This window comes from Leucoraja erinacea, chromosome 8 (assembly GCF_028641065.1).
Source record: "Leucoraja erinacea ecotype New England chromosome 8, Leri_hhj_1, whole genome shotgun sequence".
Lineage (NCBI taxonomy): Eukaryota > Metazoa > Chordata > Chondrichthyes > Rajiformes > Rajidae > Leucoraja > Leucoraja erinaceus.
This window is the reverse complement of record NC_073384.1, coordinates 52,188,788-52,205,127: the sequence shown is the minus strand read 5'-3', so window position 1 is coordinate 52,205,127 and position 16,340 is coordinate 52,188,788. Positions and strand designations below refer to the sequence as shown.

General features: G+C 40.3%; 1 protein-coding gene across 1 annotated transcript in view; it reads left to right on the top strand.

The window, feature by feature from the left end:
* kcnh1a (potassium voltage-gated channel, subfamily H (eag-related), member 1a) overlaps window positions 1–16,340 on the top strand; it is a 201,243-nt gene that overhangs the window by 115,203 nt on the left and 69,700 nt on the right. Inside the window, exon 10 of the mRNA XM_055639701.1 lies at window positions 13,923–14,119. Coding sequence (XP_055495676.1) covers window positions 13,923–14,119 — 197 coding nt within the window. The remainder of the gene's footprint in view (window positions 1–13,922; window positions 14,120–16,340) is intronic.

The following is a 16,340-nucleotide window of genomic DNA, read 5'->3' as shown; positions in this document are numbered from 1 at the left end:
TGATCCGGCTTGATTGTAGGACACTGATGATGCTTTGTACAACTTAAAAGATAGCGGCAACATTTCAAAGGTACCTCAATGGCAATAAAATGCATTGGGGTATCTTAGCCGTGTAAATAAGGTTCCAAAATGAGTATTACGGTGTAATATATATATGCTAGCCAGGGACATGAGAAACTCAGAGCCAGAAATTAGCCAGGGCCTCAAAGATTAGTAGGGAGATGATAGGGGGTAAAGGTGGTACACTTATGAGGGAAGATTGTCAGAAAAATGTTAGCCAGTATCTTGCAAGTCTGAGGTCTAATTTAGCTTTGTACCAAGGCAAATTGTTGAGTCACTCCTGGGACAACTCCACTACAAGATTCCAAAAATAAGCATCATGAGATCATCTTGGATGCCCTGACAGAAGTCGTGTTGGGTCTGATGTGTGACTCACTCCAACAGCTCCCAGTCAAATATCCCAAGACACAAAACTCAGAAATATTCCTTTTTGAGATTCACCCTAGTAAAATATTTTGAACTTCATTGCACTGCTGTACAATTGAATGTCTAGGTTTATCTAATGTTTAAGGAAAGTAACAGCCCAAAATAATTTCTGTCATTAGGATAATGTAGTGCATCTAAAAAGACCTGCACAATAATCCATAAACCGCTTTGTAATTTCTATCACAAATAATTATCCAGACTATATCTCGTTAAGTTTCAATCCATATATGCAGCTGATTGAGTTACTCTCAAAAATGATTGAGCTCTCTCTAAACAGAACTCGAATAACTAGCCATTATTATGGCTTCATTTATCATGTTGAACTAAATTTATCATATTAAACTAAAATTAACATGGTCCCTATACATCATTTTAATTAATTTAAGCAATTCTGTAAGTAATGTCAACAAAATTCTAATTCGATGCAAGATTATACACCTTTTCTATATAAAAAGGCCTTGCATTAATGCCATGATTAATGCTTTTGGTGTAAGTCACATATAGACCCAACAGGACATATCCTATCTATAGCCACCTCATCCCCAAGCACAACACGGGCACAATTTATTCTCCATGGGTCACCCAAGGTCCACTCGGACTTAAAGCTCAAGCTATGCTTCAGATCCAATTTGGCCTAAGGTAGCTGACCAAATGACATCCCAAGGTGAAAGGGGTAAAGTTTAAAAGATGTGTGGAGCAAGTTTTTTTACACTGTGTAGGTGCCTGCAATTTGCTGCAAGAGATAGTGACGGTGGCGGCAGAAACAATAGTGGCATTTAAGAGGATTTTGGATAGACACATGGATAAGCAGGGATTGGAGCAATATGGATCACATGCAGGTAGAGGAGATTAGTTTAACGGCATCATATTCGGCACATTGTGGGTCAAGCAGCCTGTTCCTTTACTGTACTATTCTATGTTCTTAGTTCTATGGACCAGGTTTGTGGTGTTAGTAAATTGCTGTGAAATCTTACTGTGAGAACAGTTGGGCTGGTGTACTCTCCAGTGAAATAATGTTTACTGGCATGGCTATGTCCACTTATCAATCTGTTAATGTTCATTGTGCAGAGTTGTGTGACTTCAAGGAATAAAGTCAGGACCAGAGAACTGAATTCCAGTAGAAGACACCAAGTGCTAGAGTAACTCAATTGATCAGGCAGTATCTCTGGAGAACATGGATAAGTGATGTTTTGGGTCAGGACCCTTCTTCAAACTTGGACATTGGGTCTGAAGAAGGGCCCCAACCTGTAACATCACCTATTCATGTTCTCCAGAGATGCTGCCTGATTACTCCAGCACTTTGTATGTTTTTTTTTTGTAAACCAGCATTTGCAATTCCTCGTTCCTACTGAATTCCATTATTCAGAGTGAAAGGCTTTGGCACCAAGGCAGCATTTGACTAAGTGTAGCAGCAAGACTCCTGGTAGAATTGAAATCAACAGACTTCAGTGGTAAAACACTCCTGTGGACTGAGTTACACCTTGCTGGAGTTCAATCAATGCTGCTCCAGGACATTGTTATAGGAGTTCCTCAGGGCAGTGATCTATAACTCAGTGATTTGCAGATGAAAATATATCACAGTACTTTCAGTATTACAAGGTCTACATCCCAGAATGTCTATCATCCTCAATATGTTGTGGGACTACCTTCATCAGAAGGACTGAGGAAACCCACCCTTGTCTACTTGAGCAAGAGGTCATGGGTAATAAATGCTGTCCTTGTAACACGCACATTCTGAAAATGAATTAAAAATCTCTGATCTTGAAATAAGCTGAAAGTAATTAATCACAGCGAGACACTAAATTTGAGATATATATTGGCAATGGCTTAATCATATTGCAGCAGATGATTCTATTTGCAAATTATCATTCAACAAGGATTGCCTGAATTATCTGAATGTCTTCACCCATACTTTGCTTTTCAAGCTTAATTAACTGTAGACAGAAATCTAATGTTCAAAGGACAACTCAAGGTGCCACCTGTGCTAGATAAAGAGCTTAACATCCGATACTCATTTAATATGCTTTGACATAAAAGGGGGCTGAACTAGTTTCCCTGGGATGGATGAGCTCTAAGGTTAAACAATGCATGTTAATTGGTTTCTCTAACTTCAAGTAGCCCTTGCTTTCCCTCTCACTCCATCTCTCCCCCATCCTAGTTCTCCGACTAGTTTCAGTTCTCCTGTTTAATCCAGTTGAATAAATCCAGGATGATTGTGTCAACCATCAATCTTTCTCAAAATTAGAATCCCATTTTATATCATTCCCATTGTTCGTTATCATTTGATATTTTGCAAAATTACTAAGAACAATAACATTGGTCATCTAGGTTTTGCTGCCACTGTACAAATATGAGGTGATTATTTTCTATAGATTTGCACTTAAGAAGCAATGGTAATTGTTTAATGTGATTTAGAGGGTGGGAGATAATTGGACCAGGATGTGGAGGTGTAATTTGGTTTCCATTTCAAAGCAATACATTTGTTTAACAGCAAGGCATGTTTGGGGTTTAGTATAGTCCATTCTTGTTGTTCCATCTTGTGACCTAAGGCCCTGCTGCTGGACAGGCCTTTCCTACATGGCCCAGGGCCAATAAAACTCCCGAAGGAAGCATGTTTGGTGAAGAGGGAAATTGGGCCATGAGCCACAGTCACAAACATATGGCTGTTGTTTGAACTCATTTTAAAGCATGAACATGTTTAGGTAGGGAAATATTCGAGTTTGCACCTTCGATGGGTTAAGAAGGTAGCTGTTGCAGGGCAAAGCAAGAGTCCATAGATACCCACACAAATTATACCTCAGCAGGGTAAAGGTGGTTAGTGGATTTATGAAAATACAGAAGAGAACATATGCTGGCTCTTTTGCAGTTTAATGTTTTCCCTCTGATATATGAAGAAGATAAAAATAACATTTATTATGTTATTTCTGGGATTAGATAGCTTTATTGGTTGAAATCTCTTTAATTTATAGAATGTTAGCAATGTTATCTGGGAACGATAGATAAGTGGCTTAAGATTCAATTTGGAATTAAGTGGTTCAAGTCCTTTATATCAATTGCTCAACATTTATGGATATACATTTTATTAATATTGAATGTACAAGAATTGTTTCTGACTATCTCCTGTGTTTGTTATAACGTGGGTGAAAATAATCTATACAGGACATGGACGCATAATTTGTTTAAATATAGTGGCCCAGAATTTGCAGTAGTAATGACATCATAACCGTCAGTGTCTGCTGCTGTTACTTTGAAACGTGGTCAGAAACTTGAGGTGGCTGCAGAGGCTAGTTAAACATGGAAATGTCATCACTGCCAGTAATATTTTGTCCTACATAATGTTGCAGCTATTAAACTATACAGATCAATGAGAATTTCAGTCCTTTATGCGCTATTCCTACTTTTAAATAAATTTAATGTTATGTCATTGAATATGTTATACATTACAAGAAAATGTAGATTATGCTAACAGTAAAATAAGTAACAGTTAGGGATGATCATCTCTTTCTGTGTTAAAAATCTAATTTCCTGAGTATGAGCTGTCAATTAGAGTCATAAAGTTATGCAGCACGGAAACAGGCCCTTCAGCCCAACTTGTCCATGCTGATCAAGATGTGTATCTAAGCTAGTCCTATTTGCCTGCATTTGGTACATATCACTCTAAATATTTCCTATACATGTACCTGTCCAAATGTCTTTTAAACGTTGCTGTGTACCTGTCTCAACTACCTCTTCTGGCAGCTCATTCCATATGCGGACCACACACTGAGTGAAAATTATTTTATTATTTTAAAATTAAGTAGTATTTCATTGTTGTTCAAAAGGTCATTTTTGGGGAGATTTTTAAAAATGGTATCTTAATTTGACTTCCTGTAAATGAATGATACTTGATCGTCATATGTACTTTGGGTACTTGGTACAGTGAAAATCTTTGTTTTGTATAGAACCTAGGCAGTACACAAATGTTGCCACAAAGTTGGTGCCGTTAAATTTACAAGAGTATCAAACGGTCCTATCTACTGCCTGCCCCCACCCCCACCCCGCCATGCTAGGCCCCCCATTGTTCTCGGCGGCCCTCTGCCAGATCTCCCCCCATTGCTTTTGCAGATCCATCCCCATCTTGGTGGCGTGGTTCTGTTGACACCGGTGGCTCGGGGCTGATTTGGAGTCCGCCATTGGTGAGCCGCGCCTACTGAGCAGGTACTACGACGTCGGCCCCCGATCTTCTGACGTCAGTCGACACACTTTTATCACTTTTTCATCTCTAAACATTTGTCACTCCACCCTTCTGCCAATCAAATCCCTCTCACCTTTTTCCATCGATAACTTGTCCTGCTCCCTAACTCTCTTTTCCAGCTTTCTCACCCTTCTACAATCAGTCAAAAATGGTCCTGACCTATGGCATTGCCACTTCATTCCCTCCACAGAGTTCTATACTCAAGATTCCAACATCCGCTGTTCCTTGTGGCGTTACGCGAATGGCATAAACATAAAGCAAATTGCCTTTAAATTCAAAATACTATTACTGCGATTAATGAAATTAATCTCATCATGACATCTTAATGTGACAAAGAGTAACTTTAATGGTGATGAAATGGTTACAATGGGACTAATTATCATTAGATATTGGGATTTAATTATGAGATTGAAAGTGAAGTCCTGCTGCTGTTACTCACCATTAATGTACTCCTACACAAAGATGAACACAATCTCTGCTTTGATATGCTTGTGCTTTAATAAATCTGTCCAGTTACAAGTAAAATTAGGGTTGGAAGTAGTGATAACCAACCAGTCTTCCTCATATTGAACCAAATTCAGCAGATATCCTGACAGTTATTGACCATAGAATTATTGTGCTGGAGAAGGTAGAAAGCAATTTTTTCCCTTCGGGTGCACTTTTACACTTTTTATATTAGTTGTTCAAATTCTGGTCTGAGACAAGTAGACCCTTACTGCAGTTTAGGTCATTGGTGCAAAACTCAAGTAGATTTGCCTTAAATTCCAGAATGGGGAAAAATCATTAATTTCATAATCATTGAAGTTACTCTTTATCACATTAAGATGTCATGATGAAATTAATTTCATTAATATCAGTAATAGTATTTTGAACTTAAAGGCAATGGTATGAGAAAGCAGACCCTTTGCCTACTTTCCCACATTCTGGAATTTAAGGCAAATCTACTTGAGTTTTGCATCTTGTAATGACCTAAACTGCAGTAAGCAGTTACTATCAGAGAGAATCGTGTAACTTAGATATGTTTCCACAGATAATTCAACATCTCTTTTTAGTGGTCTGCCAAATAGAGGCACTCTTTGACTGAGAAAGACCTTTTATGGATCATCTGCAGGTGGATGAAATACCTTTTAAAGCTGCTGGTGAGCATTTTAAGCATAGGATTTGAGGTATAGGTTTTAAAGTTAGATGTAGGTGGAGGGACGTCCAATAATTTATTTTGTTTATCATAACACTTTACAAAGTTACATGCTTCTGCCCCAAACTAGAGAACTTTGTCCTTTTTCCCACCAACCTGGGAAAGGATAGAAGTGTTAAATGTAATGGTGATCCATTCACTGGTTTCCTGGATCTGCCATTACTTCTGGCATCTTTCATTAGATGTGACGCAGGTCTTGAACATATCTGCTTGTATAAATCATAGGGTTTTTTTTGCATGAAAAATGCATTACATTTTCATTACTAATGTAGCATTGGACTTGTTTGAATAGAAAACAGTTGGAAACTGAGCTCTGCAGCTCATGGTTTATCCACCTACCTGTTGGTGCTGCACTAAGACATATATGCAGGCTGTCGTGAGCAGTCTGGGACATTGTCAAAGAGTTTTAATTCTGTCAGTATGATCATAATAACTTGGCCATGGGAATTTAGAATTAGTCAATGAATGACAGAGAAAAATACTTTGAGTCTTTATTTTTTATGGAAGGCATGATTTCCAAGCATTTGCAACTTTTGACCTGCGATCCTGCTCTACCACTCATGGCCAATTTTTCTCAATACTATATTCCTGCTTTTTACCAATATCCCTTGCTGTTTTTTGTGCCATAAAATCAATCTATTTTCATTTACATTTCTCCTTACCCAATGTATCTTGAGGCTGTAACCCCTACAGCATTCCAGACCCCGTGGCTAGAGGAAACATTCTCTCTGTATCCAGACAGTCTAGCCCTGCAAGAACCTTTCACATTTCAATGCAATCCCCATGCTTTCTTCCAGGCTCTACAATTAACTATTAATCCAATATCTCATCTTTTGAAGGTCCTGCCACCTTAGGAATTAGCCTGGTGAACCTTTGCTGTGGCAAATATATCCTTTCTTGAGAATACTCGTGAGAATATCAAACTTGCAGAAATAGTTCAGGTGTAGCCTCTCCAACACACTACATGATTGTAGCAAGGCATTCTTGCTCCTCTACTGTAAACCTCTTGCAATGAACATTAATGTACTATTTGCCTTCATATCATCTTGCTTCATGTGCATACTTGCCTCCAAAGTTTTGTTTTTATTGAATGGCTAATTTAGAATTGTAGTATCATTGTTGTATTGAAAGAGACCATTTGATCTATTGAACCTGCAATGTAAATCTGGTCAATGCCAGCTCTTTTTTCACATCTCTTCCATTTTTTTTCTCCCTCTCATATCAATCCAACTCCATTTTTGAAAGCAATGTTTAGATCTGCAATTTTCAAATAGCATATTCCAAATTATAACTGTGTCGAATTAGAAGTTTTATTTCCCTCTGTTACTGTAGTTTCTTTAATTCAGTAGGATATGAACCATATTAGTAAAATAATCTAGCTCTCCGTGTTGTTAACCTGGTAGCAATACCATCAGCTAGTGCTAATGGATAAATAGTGCTTACGTCACAGTTGATTTCATGCTGAAAGAAAAATAAGCGAGAATGTGGTCTAGTTAATATATAAAACTCTCGTGCCATCCGACCGGCTGCCGTCCGGCTGCCTTTCTGCCTTTTGATTCGTTTCCATCGTGTGATGTCACAATGCCCAATGCTCGCAGATGTCCAATCACAATGCCCAATGCTCGCAGATGTCCAATCGGAATGGATCCATTTACATGTACGGCTGCCGGCTGCATTTCTTCCTTTGATTCACTGCAACTCCGAAACCAAACGCAGAATCGCCGACATATTTTCCATTTCGGTAGAGATTTCACTTTTCTTTCTAAGTATCCGCTCCTCATTACATTTTGTCGTGTTTAAGTACACGTTTTTAATCAAATCCTTCCCCCCCCCCCACCCCAATATTTCAAAAATAAACTGGCTTCTCACCCATAGAAGCAGCACCAGCCCCAGCCCCTGATGAACGTTCCATCGTGTGATGTCACAATGCCCAATGCTCAAATACATTGTTGCCATAGAGGGAGTACAGAGAAGGTTCACCAGACTGATTCCTGGAATGTCAGGACTTTCAAATGAAGAGAAGGTTCACCAAGACTGGATAGACTCGCCTTGTACTCACTAGAGTTTAGAAGATTGAGGGGGTATCTTATAGAATATATCTCCTAGACCCTTTGCACTGACAATATATCTGGCCCACACATAAAGCCTCATATCTGACCCCCTGGACTTAACCTATTATGTTCAAGTCCACAGGTGCTTATCTAATGCAGTAATCCTTTATGGGGCACTTCACAGACCAAATTATGGATAACAAAATTTGCTACATCCATTGGCTTCCTTGTTATCTAACATGCTAGTTACTTTATCAAGAAGTCATCAATTGGTTGAACCCAATTTCTCATCCATAAAATTATACTCACTCAGCTGCATAAGTATTCTGTTACCATTTCTTTCATTTTCGTAACAAACTGGCCTGAAGTCATTTTCACCCCCAACATTTTCAGTATTTTGCTCTCTTCCTCTCAGCTGGGACTTTTCCGAAATGCAAAGTCCAATAACTATATATTTAAGCAATATTATTTTATTTAATGTGATCTTGAGAGTACATAATATTTTCTGTGGTATTCATAACACAACAATGATAAAAAAAGATCTTTGTTTTGATTGCACCTACCAACATGCATACATTATTACATTACAATTAATATGTACCGAGGGCAAATTTTTGTTCCAATGCTCCCCATTCCCAATTACTTTTATATTGAAGTGATTGAAATCCAAGTGAAGTTTAAATGGCATCATAAAAGTAAAACCTCCAGAATGGATGACATTCATAAAGTGGTTGGTTGGGGTCAGTATCAGCACAATCACTATATTAAACTTTGAATCTTTAGATGTCCTGGTTCAAGCTAAAACTAAAGACAAATAATAATTTCCTCACATATTCCCCTACAAGTGTCTCTGACACTCCTTTAAAATATGCCCCTTCTTTGAACAAGCTCTTAAATATCGCATCTGAATCCGTTTCCATCTGATTACACTCCTTAAGGATGTTCATCTATGTGTTCAATTAATAAACACAACGAGATTGGGGACATTTCTATTCAACTTGTCAAAGGAATTGGTGGGGGGGGGGGGGGGGGTTAGAAATAGTCAGTTAGGTAAACAAACATATTAATTGAGTGGCCAATGACAATAGTGCTACTTTCCCAATATTTAACGGAAGGAAGTAATGGGTTATCAGGGCTGTATGTTGTGACAGACAGCCTGACACCTTGCATGTCATTTTAAAATAAAATTAATATTTTATCACATCCCCCTGGATATTCCGGATTAATAAATTAAGGTTTTGTCAACTAATTACAAATCAGGCTAATTACAAATTAATAACATTAGCCAACTTCGAAACATGAAGTGCTGAGCATTGGGATCCAGACATCACGGCCAACTGGCCTCAGTTCCCCACTCACATCTGGCAGTGTTCTTCGTCGGAAACAGGGGCCGCAGAGCAATCTTTGATAGTGGGGAGGCTGAGCGATCACTGATCACTGGTCTTGGGGGTACCCGGTGAGGGAGTGGAGCAACCGAGTGGGGAGAGGGTGTGGATAGGGCAGGGATTGAGTGAATGAATAATATTAATATAATATCAAGGGGGGTGGTTAGTGTGTGTGATGCTGCAGGCTGCCCCTCCCAATGGGTCCCACTTGGTCTATCTTTCATAAAAGTCCCAATGTGCTTTATGTGAATTCATAGCACAGTTACAAATTGTCTACATAAAAATGGAGTAAAAGAAAAGCTTCTCAAAATCACGATTATTGTAGCTGTTTCACACTAGCTGTTGGGAGTGGGCCAACAGTTCCAATTAATTTTTTTCTACACAGTTGTAATTTTTTCCGTATTTGGAATACCTTCTCATTTCTCATAATTTGGCACAATCACAACTTGCCCTGAGCTCATTATCAAGTATTTCAGTTTTGAATGGATTTCAGAATCTACAATATATAACCTTACCAATTTCTAGCAATATGATACGAGTAAGCAAGTTGTTATACTATGAATGAATAAATAATGGTGAATAAACTATTGTCCAAATGTTCCAGTTAAGAATATATTATAAAATGTATCTAGAATTATATTACTCAATTCATAATGACATTTCAATTGGCATAAACCATATTATGACTGCATAGTGGTTTTGCACTTAGCATCATGAAATCTGACCCTGTTTATCTCTCACACAAATTATATATTTTTAAATAATTGTTTCTGAAGTTGCCTTTTGTAGCTATTGGCATGACAATGTAACCACTGCATATTGTCTTTAATAGTAGCATTCACCAGTTTAGAATATATATATTTTTTTGATTCTGCTGAAATACTAGCCATCATAATTTCACATCATCTCGTTAGCTCATTTCAAAGTCACTTGTTGAATGACATAAAGAGTAAGTGAACAAAAAAATTCTAAGAATGCCAAAATGTCTAACCTATGTCTATACCCTCTTCCCCCTCTCTCTCTCCCCCTCTCTCTCTCCCCCTCTCTCCCTCCTCCTCCCTCTCACCCCTCTCTCTTCCCCCTCTCACACCTCACTCTCCCCCCCTCTCTCTCCCTTCTCTCTCCCCCCTCCCTCTCCCTCTTCTCTCTCCCCATTCTCTCCCCCTCTGTCTCTCCCCTCTTTCTCCTCCCACCCCTCTCTTCCCCCCCCCACCCCTGTCTCCTTCCCCTCTCTCTCTCCGCCTCTCTTAGAGATTCTCTGTCCCTTCGGCACAGAGACTCTCACGGAAGCAGCACAACTTTTCTGATGCCTCAGACGGCTCGGGACTCTTGCACTGCTCCATGACCGGAGCTGCAGCGAGTGACTCACCAGCCGCGCAAATACTCACCAGCCGGCAAACAGTCGCCAGCCCCGGCTCCCAACATCTGTCCCCGCCACTGGTTCTGCTTCCATCCCTCCCTCAGCCCCGGCTCTCTAACACCCATGGCCCATCCAGTTTATCTGAGTTTTGAAATTTTCGTTGGTCACAGAATTTGTGGTCAGTGTGAGAATTTGTTCAAATGCGTGATTCTCACGCTCAAAGCGTGAGAGTTGGCAGCCCTGCTGCCCCCCTCTCTCTCTCTCTCTCTCTCTCTCTCTCTCTCTCTCTCTCTCTCTCTCTGCCCCCTCTCTATTTCTGCCCTCTCTTTGCTCCCTGCCCTTGTCTTTTCCCTGTCTCACTCTCTCTCTCTCTCTCTGTCTCTCGCTTTGTCTCTCTCTCTGTCTCCGTGTGTGCTCTCTCTCTCTCTGCCTCTCTCTCTCTCTCTCTCTCTCTCCCTCTCTCTCTCTCCCTCTCTCTCTCTCTCTCTCTCTCTCTCTCTCTCTCTCTCTCTCTCTCTCTCCTCTCTCTCTCTCTCTCTCTCCCTCCCCTCTCTCTCTCTCTCTCTCCCTCTCTCTCCCTCTCCTCTCTCTCTCCCTCCCCCTCTCTCTCTCCCCCCCCCTCCCCTCTCTGCCCCTCTCTCTCCCCTCCTCTCTCTCCCGCTCCTCTCTCTCTTCTCTCTCTCTGCCCTCTCTCTCTGCCCTCTCTACCCCGCTCCCTCCCTTTCCCTCTCTAGCTGCGCCTGCGAGTTGGAGGCTATGCATGAGTGGATAGGGCAGGGATGGGGAAAAATGAGTGAAATAATAATATTCATATAATATCAAGGGGGTGGTTAGTGTGTGTGTGTGCTGCAGGCTGCCCTGCCCCCCCTCCCCCCCCCCCCCCCCCCCCCCCCCCCCCCCCCTCCTCCAACGGGTTCCACTTAGTCTATCTTTCATAAAAGTCCCAATGTGCTTTATGTGAATTCATAGCACAGTTACAAATTGTCTACATAAAAAAGGAGTAAAACAAAAGCTTCTCAAAATCACGATTATTGTAGCTGTTTCACACTAGCTTTTGGCAGTGGGCCAACAGTTCCAATTAATTTTTTTCTACACAGTTGTATTTTTTTCCGTATTTGCAATAACTACACATTTCTCATAATTTAGCACAATCACAACTTGCCCTGAGCTCATTATCAAGCATTTCAGGTTTGAATGGATTTCAGAATCCACAATATATAACCTTACCAATTTCTAGCAATATGGTACGAGTAAGCAAGTTGTTATACTATGAATGAATAAATAATGGTGAATAAACTATTATCCAAATGTTGCAGTTAAGAATATATTATAAAATGTATCTAGAATTATATTACTCATCCATAATGATATTTCAATTGACATAAACCATATTATGACTGCATAGTGGTTTTGCACTTAGCATCATGAAATCTTACACAAATTATATCTAACATTCGGTAGGCGGCGCGACTCTGGTCAGCAGCGGCCTCTGCAGCCTGTCCGCGTTTTTATTATTTTTTGTCTGTGTTTTTATGTAGTTTTTGTTATTTTATGTTGGGGTGTGTGTGTGGGGGGGGGGGGGGGGGGTGGGGGTGGGAGGCGGGGGGAAACTTTTGAATCTCTCCCTGCACTGGAGACCCGACCTTTTCTCGTCGGGTCTCAGTTGTCGTTGGGGCCGCAACGAGGAGCGGCCTCCAACAGGAAGAAGCCGGGGACTCAGGTGCCGACTCACCTCACCGTCGCGGAGCTGGCCGAGACCAGAGCGGGTGGAGCGGTGGAGGAGCGCTGACGCTGCTGCTGCTGCTGCTGCTGCTGAGTCGGAGGCTGCTGCTGCGGGGCCTGTGGACGGCGGCACCGTGAGCCCGCGGATCCCTGGAGGGAGACCGCTTTTCGGGGCTCCTGCAACGGCGACTTCTCCCGCCTGAGTTGCGGGGTCGAAGAGCTCCTGGAGCGGGGCCTAACACCACTGCCCCGCGCGGCTTGGAACGGCCGCGGGACTCTGCGAGCGCACGCCGGGGTCTTTAACACCAAGACCCGGTGTGTGACCTCGCACCACCCGGCGTGGCTTTGATTGCCGCGGGACAATCGCCATCACCAGCCGGGGGCTTTGACTTTGACTCTGACATCGGGGGGGAGAGAGTGCAGTGGAGAGATAAGTTTATTTGGCCTTCCATCACAGCTATGTGATGGATGTTTATGTAAAATGTAATTATGTTGTGTCTGGGGTCTATTTGTGTGTAATGTATGGCTGCAGAAACGGCATTTCATTTGGACCTCCAGGGGTCCAAATGACAATTAAATAGACTATTGACTATTGACTATATGTTTTAAAATAATTGTTTCTGAATTTGCTTTTTGCAAGTATTGGCATCACTATGTAACCACTGCACATTATCTTTAATAGTAGCATTCACCAGTTTAGAATATATATATATATATATTTTTGATTCTGCTGGAATACTAGCCATCATAATTTCACATCATCTCGTTAGCTCATTTTAAAGTCACTTGTTGAATGACTTGTAAAGAGTAAGAGTAAAGTTAAAATTGTACAAGGCATTGGTGAGACCAAATCTGGAGTATGGTGTACAATTTTGGTCGCCAAATTATAGGAAGGATGTCAACAAAATAGAGAGAGTACAGAGGAGATTTACTAGAATGTTGCCTGGGTTTCAACAACTAAGTTACAGAGATAGGTTGAATAAGTTAGGTCTTTATTCTCTGGAGCACAGAAGGTTAAGGGGGGACTTGATAGAGGTCTTTAAAATGATGAGAGGGATAGACAGAGTTGATGTGGACAAGCTTTTCCCTTTGAGAATAGGGAAGATTCAAACACGAGGACATGACTTCAGAATTAAGGGACAGAAGTTTAGATGTAATATGAGGGGGAACTTCTTTACTCAGAGAGTGGTAGCGGTGTGGAATGAGCTTCCAGTGGAAGTGGTGGAGGCAGGTTCATTGGTATAATTTAAAAATAAATTGGATAGACATATGGATGAGAAGGGAATGGAGGGTTATGGTATGAGTGCAGGCAGGTGGGACTAAGGGGAAAAAAAAAATTTGTTCGGCACGGACTTGTAGGGCCGAGATGGCCTTTTTCCGTGCTGTAATTGTTATATGGTTATATGCTTAAGTGAACAAAAAAATCCTGAGAATGCCAAAATGTCTAACCCACTTCTCTACCTCCCTTGTATTTCTTTCATTTGCCCAGGGAAAGGAGATGTCTTTGGAGATGTTTTCTGGAAAGAAAATACCCTTGCTCAGTCGTGCGTCAATGTCAGAGCCCTGACTTATTGTGACCTTCACGTTATCAAAAGAGATGCCTTGCAGAAAGTTCTGGAATTCTATACAGCCTTTGCAAACTCCTTTTCAAGGAACCTTATCCTAACATATAACCTTAGGAAAAGGGTAAGATTTTCTTTAATTGTAAACAAGCTTCATTTCAACTACAAATGTTTAAACGTCTTTTCGAATTGAGTAGCATTTGTATGGTATTAGACCAGAGAGTAAGGATATATTTTATGTTTTCCTAAATAGTTTTGAATGTGTTGATCTGCGCTTCATCATTTTGGTGCCACCAGCATTCACTGTTGGTTGATATTGTACGCTTGAATTTTGTGATATTAATGCTTGCTGAAGAAAACAGTTAGAATTACGTTTTAACTGCGGTAACAAGTTCAAGGTTTACTGTTTTAATATAAATTGAAGGAAAAAAACTTACTTGGGTATCAAGCATTATCATTACACAGTTAATAATGTTGCATTAGACTAATGTGATTTTGATCTGATATAGTTTATTTGTCAGGACATAATTATGTAAGTTGTGCATTACACAGATTTTAACTGTTTGCAAACTAATGGAAGAAAATAACAGAGGAAACTAGCTTTGGTTTTCTTCAGTTTCTATTTTGTTAAAATGAAACAAAGGTGATGCAATGTTCAAAATTTGATAAATACAACTAATTTAATTTAAAATATGTAAACATATTAGCATCACCTGTGGCAAAAGAAAAGATTCATATTTCAATCCGAAACCTTTTCCTTAGAACTCTACTCAATTTTCTATTGATGAAGAGTCTCTACTTGAAACATTAAGCAATCTTCTTAAATGTATTTGATCATACAGTGAGCAATGTGGTTGCTTACATTAGGTTGCATACATATGAAAAAGGAAACTTGAGTTGATGGTCATGATGATTTGTGTCTGTTTCTTAATGTTTTGTTATTGAATGATTTTAATTAGCCTTCTCATTGCATTATTTGTCCAGATACTGCTTTCTTTCTGGTTTTAACTTTGGGGAATGTTGGGAAAAATGTTTTTTAGTTTCTTTCTTTCTTATTTTTTCTTAAAGAACGTTTCTTATTTTCTTATTTTTATTCGGCCAACGTGCAGAAATAGAATTGGTTGATGTTGTGCAAAAATGTAAGATAAATATATAAATCACAAGTCAACGTTCCCCCAAATAAGTTTGTCTTGCCCTATAAAAGCAGATTTAAATGTATTTAAAATTTTAATTTGTCCTATATTATCTATAAATACGATACGATAAACTTTATTCATTCCCAAAGAAAAGTTGATCTGCCAACAGTCACAACACACAACAAGGTACAGAAAAACTTGAAATTAAAAGTGGTCAAAAAAGAAAAGGACAAGCGACTGTTGGCTGGCTGCCGTGCGCACAGCGCCTTCACCCGAACGAACGAACGAACAAACAAACAAATGCAGACTTCCCCTGGGCCGAGGATTCTAAAATGACAATGCTTCCCCCCTCCCCCACACCAGGTCCCCCTTTGTTCTCCCACTGTCCCTCATGGCAGTCCCCTCACGCCGGGTCCCCATTGTTCTTCACGGCAGTCCCTCCACGCTGGGTCTCCATTGTCTTCCCCCCTCCCCAAGTTGGTCCCGAGCAGCCATTCACGCCCTTGAAATTAATGAAGTAACTGTCCCGGCACCAGATCAAACTAGACTCTGGATGTTCCTGTGGATTTTCCATTGCAAATGGTGAATGGTCATTATGGCAACCATGCTCTCTTTCCGGAGTAATGCAGCATCAGAAGGCAGACAAAAAGTACACCAAAACAATTGACTGTGACTTTGTATGCACATGCAGAATTGAAATGCTTCGAACTCTGCAAATCAAAACAACTAGAAGGCCAGCTTTTAAGTGCATACATGAGGCCAAGCAGATGGGGTATTAGAATCAGTAATCCTTAAAGTGGTGCTGCTGCCTTGTAAAATTGTATTGTTAATGAAGCAAATGAGAAATGGCAGCACCTAGTGCGGGGTAATGGAAGGCAAGCACCAAGGAAAGCCATTTTGAGCACACACTGTGAGGGTAAATTAAATGTGGACTGATTGATTTTCTGTTGTGTCCGAAGATGACCTATGGCATTATCTAGTGAGTTTGAGACAAATTATTTCTGTCATGTTGATGAAGACTTTTGGTCAGCATGGTAAAGCATTTGTATTTAGGAGAATTTAGCACATGTGCCCCTAGTTACTTTTATTTCAGATTTTGCATGATTGAGAATGATTTGTTTTGTTTGTTTTAGAGCCTGCTATCATACTTTTGATGATCAGTCAGTTGCTTGGGTAGATGTCTCTGTTGGTTTAATCAGTACTTTACGG